Here is a 15,937-nt window from a genome sequence, read left to right on the forward strand (position 1 = left end):
AGACTGGGTGGCTTATAAACAACAGGAATTTATTGTTCACAGTTCTGGAGAGTAAAAGAGGGACAGGTGTCAGTGGACAGAATGCCTTATGTGAGGATCACCTCCTAGTTCAGAGGTGGTTGTTTTTAGCCATGTCTTCAGAAAGAAAACAGGGAGCTGGCACTTCAGAATTTTCAAATGAATTTTGAGGAATGAAAATATCCAGGCTATTTTTTTAATGAAAGAGATAACTCAGGAAGTCATGGTTTAAAGTAGCCTCTCCAGGAGGAACAAGTGACTGAGAGAGGAATACAGGAGAGGGGAGTTGACCTCCAGAGGAAGCCTGAGAGCCCAGCATGCTTATTCTGAGGAACTGTGTCACTAACAAATTCTAAGTCATGGACTCCCAAACATCTTTGAACTTGTAAATCTGAAGGGCTGCCAAACAGCTGTGCTGGCATCAATTCTGAGCATCATCTGCACCTCATGACAGAAGCATTCCCTTTCAAAGAGACGGCATAGAAATCACGGGTCAATCCACTGCGCCAGAAATAAGTGTGAACCTGCTTTTGACAGACGCCACCTCTTGCCCTCCTTGCCAACTCAAGAGCTGTCAGGAGCAGGGCCAGAGTCAGGCAGATAACTTGTAACTGGTAACTTATTATTCCTTTCAGCAGATAGGTGTGAGTGCCTACTGTATGTCTGTTTTGTTCCAGATGATGGGAATCCAGCAGGAACGAACAGCAGAGCCCGCTTTCACTCTAGTGATGAGTGCTCCAGTGAACAAGACAAATCTATACACTACTTAGTGTACAGGATGGAGAAAAGTGCTCAAGAGAAGAGTGGTGTGTGTGTGTGTGTGTGTGTGTGTGTGTGTGTGTGTGTGTGTTTCTGCGTGTGTGTCTCTGTGTGTGCATGTGTGTGTCTGTGTTTGTGTCTGTGTGTGTGAGTGTGCATGTATGTATGTCTGTGTGTCTGTGTCTGTGTTTGGTGTGTCTGTGTGTGTGCATGTGTGTGTGTCTGTGTGTCTGTGTTTGTGTCTGTGTCTGTGTGTGTGCATGTGTGTGTCTGTGTCTGTGTGTGTGAGTGTGCATGTGTGTGTGTGTCTGTGTTTGTGTGTGTGTCTGTGTGTGTGCATGTGTATGTGTGTTTGTATCTGTGCACAAGCAGCAAGGTTAAGTTGAAATGGACGTGTGGAGACTAGGCCGGCCTCTAAGCTCCAGTTCTTGAGTCATGCAGTACACTCCGTGACTATGCTAGCTAAGCAGACATGCAGCAGGCTGGAAGAGACACAAGCTCAGATCTGGGGGTCACTGGATTTTGTTCTTCCATCAATACTCTAGAGTAGTGGCCTCGGGAAAGTCACTAACCTTCTCAAGTTTAAATTCTTCTGCAGTAGTACCAGAATTCACTGTCTATGTCCTCCAGTGTTGGGGGGGGGAGGCAGTATGACCAGAGGTAAAGTGCCTGCTGGAGACCTCATTCTTAGTTCCCTCCAGTTGTTCCTTCCTGCCCGGCTCAGGATCACAAGGAAGGATGGCACCTGGGAATCACGCAGAATGAATGATGTATGTCTGTTTTCCTCTTCTCCCATATTCACAGTGCAAAGACCCGGAGAACAGGAGGGTTGATTGCTGGCCCCACTCCCTCATTAGGGTTTCAGCCAGGCCACTTTTCCACTTAGTCCCCAACCCGGATGTGGGTTGTCCCAGAGAAGGTTAGGCTTGTGACCCAGGCGGAGGCCGGGAATCTAACTGAGCATTTCATCTGCCATCTCTGCTCCCAGCTTCACTGTGTCCAGAGTATTGACCCAGCAGGAAAAGGACATAGACTTGAATGCAGCCTGAGCCACATCTGCCAAGCCAAGCTCATCCTCAGCCTTGCTGCAGACTCATGGCAGAGAAACCCAGTACTTGTTCACCCCTGAGATTTCACAAATAATGCAGCTGACTAGCTCAAGCAGTGACTAGGAACTTTATACGCTTAGTGCTCACATTCTACCAGGAAAACGAGCTGGCCACTTACCGCACACTTTCCTCAAGACTGATGGCATTCATTAGCACACCATTTTAAAATGAGAAAACTAAGGGTCAGCAAGTTAAAGGAACATGTCCAAGGTCGCGGCTCTTAGGCAAGAGAGCCCACCTTGAATGCAGGCTTGCTTGCCAGCAAAGCCAATGTCTTGTGCTCACATGCTTTCATGCAGGGCACTAGGAACAGAGCCAAGAACACATCACAGGGGCTAGGACATGACAAATTATAACTGAGCTGTTCATCTCTGGGAAGCAAAGGGAACAACCTTGAAGACACCTGAGACAAGCTTGTCAATAAAGGCCAGGAATCACCTGTGTCTCACCACTGAGCACTAGACACTATGGCCATCGGCTTTCTCCTTAGTCACCTACTAACTGTGGGAGGTCATATGCCTGGAAAGATGGTGGCGCTCCCGGAAGAACTCATGGCAAACGGGGCAAGTGAGGACTTCCTCTCTCCGTTTCTTAGAATGCGGATCAGGGCCTACATGCTCCCTTTTGTGATGGGACCGCATGTGGAAGACCAGGTCAGCCGTCAGACGAAAGGCAAGGTTGCACTTTGCACACCAGTTCTGAGTGGACAAGCCTGGGGAGGAGAGTGTGGGGGGCAAGAGAGCCCGAGAGGCTGTGGCAGAAGGGGGTGAGGATGTGGGTACTTGCACCTGGGTGTGATCCAGCCATGGTGTGGGAGCCCCCTGGAAAGCATTGCAGAGTAGAATGTTCTGTGAGAACGTGTGTAATCTCCAGAAATCACCCATGACCTTGAAAGTTGACAGCTGAGCCCAACATGGGATGTCCACAGTGGTAATAAGTCCTGAGAGCTCCCATGGGCCCTCTGTATTTCCACTGGCCAGAAACATGTGGGAGCGCCTGGGTTTCTCTGCTGGGCGCTTGGCCGGCTTGCTGAAAGCGCTTCTCTGCTCACTCCGGGCTGCACCCGGCCATACCGAGCACACTGTGCCATCAACTGAGGCTCTGGGGAGATCCAAGAGTGGCTGCTGAGTGCCGAGCTGGCCTGCTGGGTCCTCTGGCTTCCTCTTCTGAGCCTGAATATCCCCTGGCCTCTCCTGGAGACATGGCAGCTCTGTGCATGCCTTACAGGCCAGAGGCCTGTCCAGTCGAGGCTTGTTCAATGCTGTCGACAGACTCAGTTCAGAACAGGCCACATCTTGGCCACCCTCACCTGCAGCAGCTCCAGAGTCCAGGTTTGTCTTCCTGAGCAGCCCTGACTGGACCTCCTCGGGTGCCATGAGCCTCCATCTTTGCTCAACTGAAGGACTCAGAGAAGCCCCTTTGCCCTCAGCCATGTGATCAGCAAGGCCTGACAGGCTAAGCAAGGTGGATGTTCCAGCAGCCATTCATCTAGAGGGCTTTGGAGTTCCAAAGGACCAGTCTCTACCTCCAGGAGGAGCTATGAGACTGGAAAGTCCCTAGTGAAGCCTGGACTGGATGCCTTTGACGACTCTCTGCAGAAAAAGAGAGCAACAGTGAGCAACACTGGTCATTCAGTGCCCCATGTAGGCTGACACCAGCGCAGCCCACTTTTTCTGGCCTTCCTTCACTGTCTGTGAGGTGGGAGCAGGATCATCTGAGGAGAAAGAGAAAGGATGAGCTCAGATAGTTTAGACTCCAGCAGCAGGTGGAGACAGGTGTCTGCCAGAAAGAGCACTGGAGCACTGGCACCAGATGAATGTGCCACGGCCCCGTGCAGGGAAAGGCAGGGAAGCCACAGAAACAGCTACTGTGGTTAACAAACCTGGCTCAGAACCACGGAAGCTGAAGAGGTAAGGAAGGGAGCCTGCTGTGAGGCAGAAAACAGGAGTTCCTGGACACCTGCCCACAAGCTGACCCTGCAGTCAAGAAGAAGGTACCATCAGCTCCTGTTCCAGGAGCTCTGTCTGGCCCTGACTGGTCCAGAGCCTGGGGGAAGCCACAGCATCAGGAGGAGGCATTTGGAAGGTTCATGGATTCGTTATCTTGGCTCCTATGGCATGCCTTTCCTTCCCTGTTTCCGACACTAGCAGCCCCTTCCTCCACATCACAACTCTAGCCTGCTTCCACTTGTGTTGATTCCTCTGGACCAATCTTGGATCCCTTATCCCTGCTTTCCCTACTCCCACCCAAGCCTTGCATAGTCAGGCCGCCTTTCCCTGTGGACCCTAGTCCAGCTGAGACCACCCAGTGACCACTGCTTAGTTTTATGCACTTTTCCCCCTGCTCCAGCCCCTGATAAGGAGTGTTTTTGTGGAGTCCTTTGGGAGTCAGGGACTTGATAGAAAAGCCAGGGACAGGGGGAAGAAGGGTGGGTTTTTGTTGTGAAGCTTCAGGACTGCTCCATAGAGACCTCACTTTCACCTCACCTAGATCTGGCTGTCCTCTGAGTCACAAAAGGAAAGCTGTCGAAGGGTCACAGTGCAAGTGGAAGGGAGGTACATGGGTAGCCACAGTGGGGCGCAGCAGCCGAGGACTAAAGCCCCAGAGTCCCGAGGGATGCCAGGGCAGGGTCTCATGGACGTTCTCCCCACACTGTGGGAGCTAACCACCAAACACATGCTTAGAAGTGGCTTTTGCTCCCATTGGAGATTATAACTCAGCACCGTTTCCTTTGAGAGCTGCAGATCTCCCCGAGTGTGCAGATCTGAGGGTCCCTAAGGAGCCTGCCCATCAAGCAAAGGAATGGCCTCCATCAGCACCCTGCCCTCCCCTGCCTTAGTCATCATATTGTCCAGCTGCAGCTCTAGGGATAGCCTGGGCAGGATGGGTGTCATTTCCATTCTGCTGATGTCTTAGGCCCAGAAAAAAGAGCCTTTGCCACTCTCTACCCACAGAGGGCACATAGATAAGTCATACTGCAGCAATCAGAAGGTACTATCTGGACCAAAAGGTTCCTAAACCAGACAAAAATACGGGAAAATTATTGCTTCTTGGGACAATAGAGTAAATATCTGATCATTTTTGTACCTAGCATCTTCCCAGTCAAGTCCAGTTTCCAGTGTGTTCCTACTACCAGGGTTCTCCACTGCTACTCAGTCCCTGTCTTTCTCCAGTCCAGGTCTCCAGCCATCCTTCTGATGGTGGTACCTACTCTGCCCCACATCTTAATGAATTCCTTCTCTGAGTTGGCCAAAGCTGATGTTTGCTACCTCAATGCAAAGCACTGTGACTGTCTAGAAGTGACAACCCCACCCAACTCTGAGGGCTTGCCTCCAGGACTCTATCGGGGAGGATGTCAACACAACACACACTCACATGTGCACACGTGTGAGCAAACACACACACAGAGGCTACGGCTCAGTGGCACCAGCGGCTCAGCATCATCCCTGCATCTGGGGCAGCCACTACCGTATCAGCAGAACATAAACAGTGTCACCTGCCAGCTTGACTTCCCTGACAATTCTAATGTGTTTGCACCCGCATTAACAGTTTTCCTTGCTGGTTGGCAGGCTGATTTTAATTCTTGTTGTCAGGTGTGCTAGGCCACTTCAGGTACTGAGAGGGACGGACACAGGGGCTTCTGTAGGCACAAGTGACCAGAGGGCTAGAGGAACACTTGGCAGGGTGGGTGTGGGCTGTGTCTGGCCCTTGCGTCACCCTGAGGCACAGTCCACTCTCCACCTGGCCTTGTTCCTGTCTAGAGCTTGAGTCTCCCTGCTCGCCTCTCACCAGACACACTCACTCTTGACTCGTCCTGCACCTAAACCCACTCACTTCCCCTCTACCCATGTCAACTGTCTGCTTGTCCCAAACCATTGGGCATCCACCGGTGAACTGGCTTCTGACTGTGCCTGGAGGTGCCATGGTTTAGAGGGGACAGCACACTATGGGGGAAACGCATAGGCAGCAATGCCATCAGCTCTCTGCAGGTGGCCTTCAGCACTCCCCTCTCTCCATTAGCCCAGCCATCTGGTTCTAAAACTAGGAAACAGAACCTAACCATCTCCCTCCACAGTGCTGGCAGAACCACAGTGCTGACCAGACCAGCATTCTAGAGTTTTCATCATTGGAAAAACTTACCCTGAGCCAGAGTGACTCAGAAGTGACCAGGCTCCATCCTCACTGGGACTCAGGCTTCTTGGGCAGCTGCATCATCTCACTGCCTTCTGCCTCCCTGTGCAGGGAACACACAGCACATGCATCTCCCACCTGCCCCTTTCCTTCAGAAGTCCCCAGAGAGATTCAACCAGCATCAGCTTTTTGAGGGAGTTAAAATATAGAAGTTACCCAAAGTGCAAGAAAAGGGAGCCTCGACACCGTCTCCTCTGACAAAAGCTTTTGAACAGCTGCTATGGCAAAAAAAAAAAAAAAAAAAAAAAAAAAAAAGCAATCACAGTCCCCTCCTCTGTGTGGTTCTGGGTCCCCAGGTCCCTCATCATACTGTGTGCTGATGGGACAAAGTGGATCACCTCAACATCCTTTCTAAACCACAGCTTCAGTGGGGCTGCTTCTAGCATCAGACATCATATTGCCCAGTGTTTTGAGTGCAGAGGCGTCAACAGCCACAGGGTAACCCTGGGCAAAGCATCCAGCCCTTCAGAGCCCCAGGTTTCTACTATGAAATGGGCTAAAAACATCTCCACAGTTCAGCCCTGATCTCCCAGATGTAACTAACTGGATAAATTGCTCCTCTCTTTCTCAAATAATAGCAAGTCTGTTTGAATCCCCACCAGTGAGTTTCTATTCCATGCGCTCACGCAGACACACATACACAGTCACACAGGCACATTCGCACATACAAACACACTTTACACACACACTTAACACACAAATACACATATAGTTTCACACAAACACACACTAATATACATATGTTCCCACAAACATATTCATACACATTTATATGAACACTCCCACAATACACCAAAACACACAAGTCCTCTGTCTCTTCTCTAATCGCAGATACTTCTCCAAAGTCAGCTGGATCCAGATAATGTTATACCCAAGGGTGTTCAAGAACCTGCCTCAAAATTCCCTGATCTTAGTGCACTCACTTCCAGCTCTGCAGAGGCCCCATGATGCCCCTTCATGGTCCAGGCAGCATTGTCCAACCAGGGACAGCTAATCCCAGGAACCAGAACTTTCAGTGGCATGCAAGAAGATGTGACCACCCTCTTCTCAGGGACATGCAGGGCAGAAAGCTGGTCACCAGGATGCTTCATTATATAAAAAGTAAAGTGGTGATAATCTGCTGTTTAAGTGTGTATAGACAAACAACTCTGTGCATTTAATTTCACTTAATTTTCACAAAACCTATGCAGTGCATTGTGTTTCTCAACCCAATATTTATTGCCAACCTATCCCCATGTCATTTTGCTCAATTCCACAGGGCAGCTTTCGACACCATTGTGAATCTGGAGAATGCCAGCTATTGAGTTAGATAGCCTATCCAACTATATGCCCCGTCAAAGCCATCAACCCAATCCTTAATAAGGGGGGGGGGGAGAAAAGGGGGAAATGAATAAATGATAATGAGGAGAAAGAGAAAGGAGAAATGGAGCAGACATAAGCAAACTAGTAACTAAGCAGAGGACAGTTCAAAGAAGTGTGTGTATATATGTATGACTTATGTGTATGTGCTTATATGAGGGTGTACAAGTATTAGAGTGTGCATTTGTCTGTATGTGCCTTCGTATATGGTTGTGTGCATGTGTACATGTACATGTGGAATCATTGCCTGCCTCCCTGAGACTACCTCTGGCTCACAAATCAGCATTGCTTGGGGTTAATCGTGCAGGCAAGCGCACGGGATTTCCTATAAGGCCCATCCCAGGTCCTACTCCCACATCTATCCTCCATGAAAACTGACAGATGGAAGCCTCTCAAGATGGAATATAGTGCGAGGTTGCTACGGCTTGCTTCTGCAGAAATGCTGCTGCCTCCATGCGCTCTGTAGGGACTCCCAGCCCTCCCTTTAACACCGGTATCTTTCCCAGGGCCAAAGCTAGGCTTCCAGGTCTCATCCCACTGCATCTGCATCCCCTCATCCCTGTGCCTCCCAGATGGCCACCACAGATGTGGGGGCTCATCTCCAAACCACTCCACATCCCAACTACAGAGTTCTGTGGGTCAGAAGCCTGACCAATCACACAGCACCCGGCACTTTTCCCTTCTCACCTGCACCCCCATCACCCTGTGTGCCTGTGGACTCACTCCCCGTGCAGCTGTTTTCTGGGCAAAGTGGAACTGCCCCTTCCCCTTTCTCCTCCCACAGACACCAGCTGCCCTAGGCGGTGATGGATCTGTGCAGTCCTTGTTCCTTGCTCTGGACCCCACATGAAAAGACTCTTTGTTGTTCTGGGCTGTCCTCAATGGCCTCAGTTCATCCTGGGCTCTCCATCCTGACTCTTTTTATGGGTCCTCGTCACTCCATCATTGTATGTGTTCCACCAAAAGGCTTTTCTTATCATCCTTGGCTCTTTTCACCACAAGGCACCCCTCTGAATTGCACAAACATGATTCAGAACTACTTATGTTCTTCTATCTGAAAAAAAAAAAAAAGAAGAAATTCCAAGACCCTCCCACCATCCTCAGAGACCTCAGATCACATGATGATTCTATGATCCGGAGTGCTTTCTGATACCAGGATCCCCCAATCAACAAGATAGATATCTTTCCGTGGACCATCTTCCCTGCCATAGTAGATACTTCTCTCTGTAGCTCCTGTCAGGGTACTGCTATTGACCAACACAGCAAGTGCTACATTCTGAGAGATCAATCTGTTTCCAGTCTTGTTATTTCTGCTTGAATACAAACTATAGACTCATCATTCCAATGTCTAAGAGGCTCTGGTTACATTCTCCCATTCACCCTTGCTGTTCCAGCTACTGTGGAGCCCCACATTCACATCATAAAGGTCAAGTGCATGGGTTCCAGGGACAGAAGACCTGGATTCCATCATTCTTTGCCATTATCCACACTAGGACTTCTATTTTCCTATCTGTAAAAGGGAACATTCAGGTACTCCATCTCAACGTATTGTCCTAAAGATTGGTTAGATCATCATGTCTAAAGTGCCAAGGAACCTGGCTCAGCATTCAGTTTGAAGACAAACTGTTGTCATGCTTATCACAAAGGGACAGTCACCTCATGGCCAACTTTCCATGACTTGTGAACTCAAAGAAACAAGCACGTAGTGGTGCTAAATGAATAATCAAGTAGCCAGGTCATTTCTTTCCTTTTTTTCCTGTATACAGACAATAAGATCTTATTAAACAACTGGATACCTCAGAGTTCTGAAGTCCTCTTAACACTGTATCAATTCCTGTGGATCTGAGTTGCAGTTCAGAAACAAGTTCTGCTCCATGACACCGTAATACCTGCTAGATTGTAGCCTGTATTTGCTTTTCTTCTCAGTTGAAACAAAACAAGGCATAAAACACTCCCAGTGTATCTAGTCTTTTTGCATTCCTAGTCTCTGGAGTCTTCCCAGACCCTTTTGGAAGATTCCAGAATGTAATCATGCATTAACACCTTCTGTATAAGAATAACCACTTGAGTTTTTCTGTGGGGAATGCTCATATTTCTAGGCATCTCCTAGTTCTGGAATATTAGAAACATTGGAAACATCAAAGCTTTCCAGGCTTTCGTAGAGAAGCAGAGCTTTTAAGAGGACATCCTAACCAGTTCCTAGAGGTTTCATGTCCAACTTAAGCTCCAGTCTTCTAGACCAAAGCTGTTTGAATGCAAGCAAAGTCAGTTCCCAGGACTACAGTAAGGCTACACTTAGTACTAACCCAGCTTGGCCATGTGGACCCACATAAAGGTAGATGACATATCCTCACCCTTCCATCCCCAGGAATTTTCAGAAACAGGGCCAATGAACTCAGAGGACAAAAACAGTGCTTCATAGGGGTTCTACTAGGTGAATTCAGGGTTAGCTATGGCCAAACATGGCCAGGACCCTAGAGCAAGGAGCCACACTCCAATAAACATCATTAACCAGCCAATAAGTAGTGTTATCTGGGGTAATATTTCTGCTAGAACCTGTGGGGTTGAATTGGCCTCAAGGACTCAGATTCCAAGACATAGCTTGCATTGCAGTTTCAGCCTAGCCACTCACTAGGCGCATGACCCAGGACAACCACTCAGGATGTTAATCACATTATAAATAAAACTGGAATAGTGATTTTTAATTCAGGGTGCTTCTAATTGGACTAAACAGGGTGTGTGTGTGTGTGTGTGTGTGTGTGTGTGTGTGTGTAAGATAAGCTTCAATAAAGGAAGCTCTTCTTCTTGGTACTATCAGAAAGGAAGAGCAGGTGCCCCACCCCAGCCAGGGTTTCACCTCCAGGGCAGCATTCACAGGATAAAGTACATGGCTTATCTACCAGGCTGTTCAACAGAGACCCTTTTATACTCAAGCAGTAGCATCATCTAAAGAGAGAAGGGCAGTGACATTTTTATAAAGATACAGACTGTGTAATGAAGGAAAATAAAATTTAAAACATTGAAACTCAAGACTTTGCTTCATATACTTTTTTAGCAGCTTATCTGTTTTAAATATAAGCCGCCAGCTCCTGGATTTCTGAAGAAAGAAATCTGCCAAACAAAACTGCCATGCAATTCCAAATCAGCTGAGAAGCATCCCTTTCACCAGCGCCATTACCAGTTCTGACTCACTGGAGCCAGTGGTTGGATGACTCACAGGACAATTGAGCTCTCCAGTGCAGAGCACAGTCTCCCAAACCCCAGCTCCCAGCACATGCGTATTAACTGTTCAGAATTCCTTAGTATAGCATTGCAAACTCTTCAGCTAACCACGCCGCAACGCTCATTGACCAGATGCTACTTCTGCTTATTGACAAGCTTCCTTTTCTGCATCCGTGAAAAGTTAAGCTGGCAGAATTATCATTAAAGGCACAATAACTACAAGGTCAATTTAAATTGTTCCAAGGAAGACAAGGCTGCAAACTTTAATTGGTGATTAACATCTTCAAAAACAAGCAAGTTAGTGTATGTTTTGTATGTGCTTTTAAATATAAAGACAGATCATAAATATCATTAAACATGAAATTGTGTCTTTGTCAAGACTAAATCTTTAACAAAGCAATAAACATCGATTCAGTAGACATGCTGTACCTGGTTCCCTAACAATTTAAGCAGGCTGGCTTTCCTAGTTTTCTTGTCTTTAAAATGTATCTAAGGTAATCTTTGAGGGTAACATGAAATATTTTCACATTTGTTCTTCAACCTCATGTAGACAAAAACGTGCCCAGCCCTGGGCTCCTATTGTCTTCCTGAAATCCAGCCTGGAACACCACCCGTCTGTGCCCCAGAACCTGACAGCACAGCTTGCCCAGAACACACGCATGGCTGGAGCTGTCTCCTAAATGCTACTCCAAGGATCGGCTTTCCTGGTGTGCTGTCTGTACCTATTAGAGAAGAAAACGATGTCAAGAAACGGACGCAGCATCTCATCAAAGCCAGGTATTTTCTTTCTGCTCACCCGGAAAACTCGGACATTTATGTATTTTTCCACAACAGGTATTGAGTTACGTTTCCAGATCTTTGTAAATATTTGTTGGAGAACACATCTGGGATCGGGTCATGGTTCTTACCATGGCACTCAGCACAAGCCCTGTTGAAAATAATAGAGTATAGGGATCACACACACACACACACACACACACACACACACACACACACACACACACACACACACACACACACACACGTCAGTCTAGGAGAAAAACCAGACAGAATTGTATGCAAAAAAGAAGTGGGGACAGCGGGAAGAAAAGAGGAGGAAAAGAAGTTTGTTTTTTTTTTTTTTAAAAAAAAAAAAAGGAAAGAAAACGGGAGTGCAAGGAGGAATCGCCAATAAAGATGAACCCTACAAGAAAAAAAAAAGAAAGAAAGTGAGAGGAGAGAGGCTTGGGAAGAGACAAGAGGATGGGCCCCCAGAGAGTGGACTGGACTGGAGAAAGATGTAGGAGCTGGCCACAGTGGGGAGGGAAATCCCGCCCTCAGAGCTAAGGCAGGCTTGAGAATTCTGCCCGGGAAAAGGCCACAGGAAGGAGAAGCATCTGTCTCCCTCTCCTGCTCGCCAGTCTATCCGGTAGGACCGCGGGGCGCGTCTCACCTGGGCTCTCCGCAGCATCAGCGAGGCCGGCGGGTACCAGCTGCGGGGCGGCTAGCCTGCGCGGCTGAACTTGGCTGCGGAAGGAGCCCACGGGAGTCCAGGCCCCGCCTCGGGGGCGGGACCTTCAGGTCCCGAGCCCACAGGGTCCCCACCCCTGGCCCTTCTAGGCTGAGGAGGCACCAGGGACCTAGATCCCAAGCTCCACTCTGCGGAACCGACGTTTCACACCTCGCCCGCAGGCTCCGGAGCCTGACTGGCAGCCAGGAGCTCCAGGCTCAGTCCTGCTGTGTTTGGAAGTGATGTCTTCTGTCACCTCTGAGCTGTTGCACAGTGCACTTCAAAGTCTAGGCTCTTGAACCCTCCTGGCCCTGGCCGCGGTGGCAGTTTGGTGGCGTGCAGGCTGCCTGAGATGCCCAAGGACCCCTGTCTGCGCTCAAATCGCTTTCCGCTAACCTCCAGGAAAGCCGCCTGAGCGGCAGCTGCGGTTTCACAGCGCCCTCCTGGCCTTCGCTGGAGTACCAGCTGCCTCCCTGCCTTTCCAAGTTGTGGATGGCAGCAAGGTCCCTGCCTGTCATCAATCATCAGGTGTACCTGGAAGGAGGGTAGAGTGAGGCAGAGGGAGGGTCCCTGTGAGCGAGATGGCTGAGAATGGGTGTCCATAAGGCCATGTCCTGCAGGACCAGGGATTTTTCAGGGAAGATGGGGTAGAGCTGAGGCAGGGTGGTGCTTGACCAGTTGCAACACTCTTGTGTGTGTGGGGGCGCTGCTGTTTGAACCTTGGTTGCTAATCGTCTGGAAGTGGGTAGGGAAAGGAGACTCCTTCTGGGCTGAAAGGAAAACCCACCCAGCTCCCCAGCTGCTTCTCTCTCTCATTCATTGACACTATTGTGTTGAGGCCAGTGGGGATCCAGGATGCACAGAGATAAACAGAGGACTCTCTGGAGCCTTTCCCCGGGTTTGGGGAGTCTGTTATCAAAGTAAATGGGAGGTGGGTAAGGTTGGAGCTGCACATCCCTCAGAATCATGGGGCTTAGTCAATGATCTATTGCTGTGTAGAGACATCGTAACCATGGCCACTCTTATAAAGGAAACATTTAGTTGGGGGCTTTCTTACAGTTTTAGAGGTTCAGTCCATTATTATCATGGAGGGGAGCATGTTGGCAGGCAGGCAGGTGCTGGAGCAGTAGCTGAGAGCTACATCCTGGTCCTCAGGCAGAGAGATAGGCTCTGAGCTTGGCATGGGCTTTTGAAATCTCAAAGCCCACCCCCAATGACACACTTCCTCCAACAAGGCCACACCTCCTAATCCTTCTAATACTTTCAAATAGCTCCATTCCCTGGTGACTAAGCACTCACATATATGAGCCTATGGGAGCCATTCTTATTTAAACCACCCCAGTGATGTTCCCACAGCACATTTTATTTTTTAATAGAAAGGAGAATAACAATTAGGCACTTGACCAAAGCTCCAAGCACCCACACAGGCAATCATCAAGGTCAGAGAAATACATTTTAGAAGCCACTAAGCTCAAAACATGGATTACCCAGGAAGCATTGACTGTCAACTAGCCACACATTGCTCATGAACATCAGGCTGTAAGATCTTTGGGTGCCTTGGAAAACAATATACATATTTACAATTAGTGTCCACCTGCAGTGCTGCTCAGGAGTGAGCACAAAATGAAGATAGCTTCAGAGGGGCAAAGCCACCAATGTTGGTGGAAAAGCTAAGGAGTGCAAAGGAGCTGAAAACATGCTAAACTGGGTGAATGATACACATCAGCACCAATTTGTAAAGTTCTTTGAAAGGGAAGGAGGGAAGAAAAAAGGACTAGAGAAGAAGAAATAGGGTTCTGGCTGCAAGAACATTGTGACCAGGACAGAAGGGAATCTCAAGTTACTAGCATGGACCTGCTTCCAGATTGCTGGGCCCAACCATTGGCTAGTAGCAGCCTGGGAGGTGGTCTTCTTGATGGGGATGTGTCATAGAGTAAGGGAATGGGGTAGGTTCTAGTAATACTCCATTCCAGTTACACACACACACACACACACACACACACACACACACACACACACACACACGTGTGGGGGGAGATCTGAATGGTGACATTAAATCATACACACACACACACACACACACACACACACACACACACACACACAGAGGGGAGATCCAAATGGTAACATTGAATGACACACTCAGAAGGGCATATAAGACTCATTTCATCGAGCTGCATACACTTAAAAGACACAGACCTAATAAGAACAAGCAAAATTAAAACAAGAAGGGGTCATAAATGATACCCAGGGCAGGGATGGTGGGCAGAGCGAAAGAAATCATCTTCAACACTGGAAATAGTTCTTAGGGCTAAAGAGAACAAGTTCCCAGTGAAAAGGCTTCATTAACCAAGAAAACAACAAACATTCTAAACATGTATGCATCCATAAATAAAACAAATGATATCTAGAAAGGGGTAATTTATCCAATCCTCTATTACAGTCAAGAACTTCAATATAACATGTGCCAAATTTTAGAAGATTTAAACAGCAAAATAGTTACTAAGCTCTATTCAATTGGGCTCCCCCAAATCATGTGTTAAGATAAATTTCCAAAAAAAAAAACTTAAAAGAAAAAGTACTGTACAAATCAGGTTCTTTAGTCATAAATGCAAATAATGTGGAAATCAATGGCAAACAGAATGTTAAGCACACACACACACACACACACACACACAAAATTGAAAGCTTTAATACATACATATAATTATGTGTCTGAGGAAAAAAATCACTCAAAACAACACACACCAAAATTTTAAATATTCTATGAAAAAAGAAATGGGGTTTGTAACCCAAAAAGTTTATGTTAACTGAAAAGGAAAAAAATGAGCTAGAAATCTAACCAAATATATCAGAAAATGAATAGCAAAATAAATCTCAAGAAACTCAAAAGGAGTGATTTAAAAAGAACCATATATGTTAAATATAAACAAAAGCACAGTAGATCTTTACAGCCTGGACTCCAGAAGTTTCTATCATTGCAAAGGTCCAAGGCAGAACTAACACCAACAGACATAGGGCAGAAGCCATTTCAGATCACCGAGACCCCCATTTTGTCCCGGACAAGCAAATGCCTGCCCAGTCCAGCCTCCAAATGACTCTTGGGGAGCAACAGTTGCTCTCCTTGTCACTGTACCATCATCATAGAAGCTCAGGGACCCCCAGTTTCTACAGAACAGGTCAGACCAGTGTGATCAGACCCCATATCACAGCCCTGTGTGGCTGACTTACTTCCTGAAGGCCAGGAGGCCACTGTACGGCTTCTGGGTGCTGTACATTATCCTGGCCCCATCTGGGTCTTTGATACTGCTCAGCCCACTGGCTCCAGAGACTGTCTCCTCAGCCCTCTGGGCAGCCCACCAGGGCCTACGCAGAGACTGCTAATGCCGCTGTGGCTTCTCCCTGCTGCTCAGAGCATCTTGCCTTTGCTGCCCTAAGCATTTGATTGCTGCCCATCCCAACAGGAGCCTAATCTGTCTAGGTGTGGAGCTGGGTAGAGTGGACTGGCCCTTAGGCCCTTCCTGGCTGTCAAGGGAGAGAATGTAGACTGGATTTGAAAGAGTGGCCTGGATTTTTTCCTTCCTGAGCAAGCTGAACCACAGCAGTAGTGCAGCCAATAGAAGGTTAAGGAAGTCCTGTGTCAGCATCCGCCCAACACCCCAGGCTGTCGGTGTCCTGGATGGGGTGCACACAGGATGCTGAAGGCATCTGTTGGTGACAAGACAGAGGCTTTCTGGTCAGGTCTCCTTCGGCTACCCTTGGTGTATCCCCTCTCACCTTTCTCCTTCTT

At 48.1% G+C, this 15,937-nt stretch overlaps 1 protein-coding gene across 4 annotated transcripts; it reads right to left on the bottom strand.

Annotated features, from left to right (window-relative positions):
* Positions 1–8: 8 nt before the first annotated feature.
* Znf488 (zinc finger protein 488) lies at positions 9–12,532 on the bottom strand. 4 transcript variants are annotated; one of them, XM_052733945.1, is made up of 3 exons: positions 12,091–12,483; positions 6,027–6,120; positions 9–3,478 (listed from the first exon to the last, which is right to left on the bottom strand). In XM_052733945.1, exon 3 carries the CDS (start codon positions 3,368–3,370, stop codon positions 2,384–2,386), a length of 987 nt encoding a protein of 328 aa, XP_052589905.1. In that variant the 5' UTR covers positions 3,371–3,478; positions 6,027–6,120; positions 12,091–12,483; the 3' UTR covers positions 9–2,383. The 4 variants fall into 4 exon arrangements, 3 of the variants coding, with proteins under 3 accessions (XP_052589905.1, XP_052589904.1, XP_052589903.1); XR_008217189.1 differs by lacking the exons at positions 9–3,478; positions 6,027–6,120 and adding exons at positions 6,324–11,380; positions 11,455–11,586 and having other exon boundaries at positions 12,091–12,532; XM_052733944.1 differs by lacking the exon at positions 6,027–6,120 and having other exon boundaries at positions 9–3,600.
* Positions 12,533–15,937: the final 3,405 nt, after the last annotated feature.

This window comes from Peromyscus californicus, unplaced genomic scaffold (genome assembly GCF_007827085.1).
Source record: "Peromyscus californicus insignis strain IS unplaced genomic scaffold, ASM782708v3 Scaffold_12__1_contigs__length_115047231, whole genome shotgun sequence".
NCBI lineage: Eukaryota > Metazoa > Chordata > Mammalia > Rodentia > Cricetidae > Peromyscus > Peromyscus californicus.

Coding starts and splice junctions, on each gene's coding strand:
- Znf488 (XM_052733944.1), bottom strand. CDS start 3,370: ATGGCTGCTGGAACATCCACCTTGCTTAGCCTGTCAGGCCTTGCTGAT.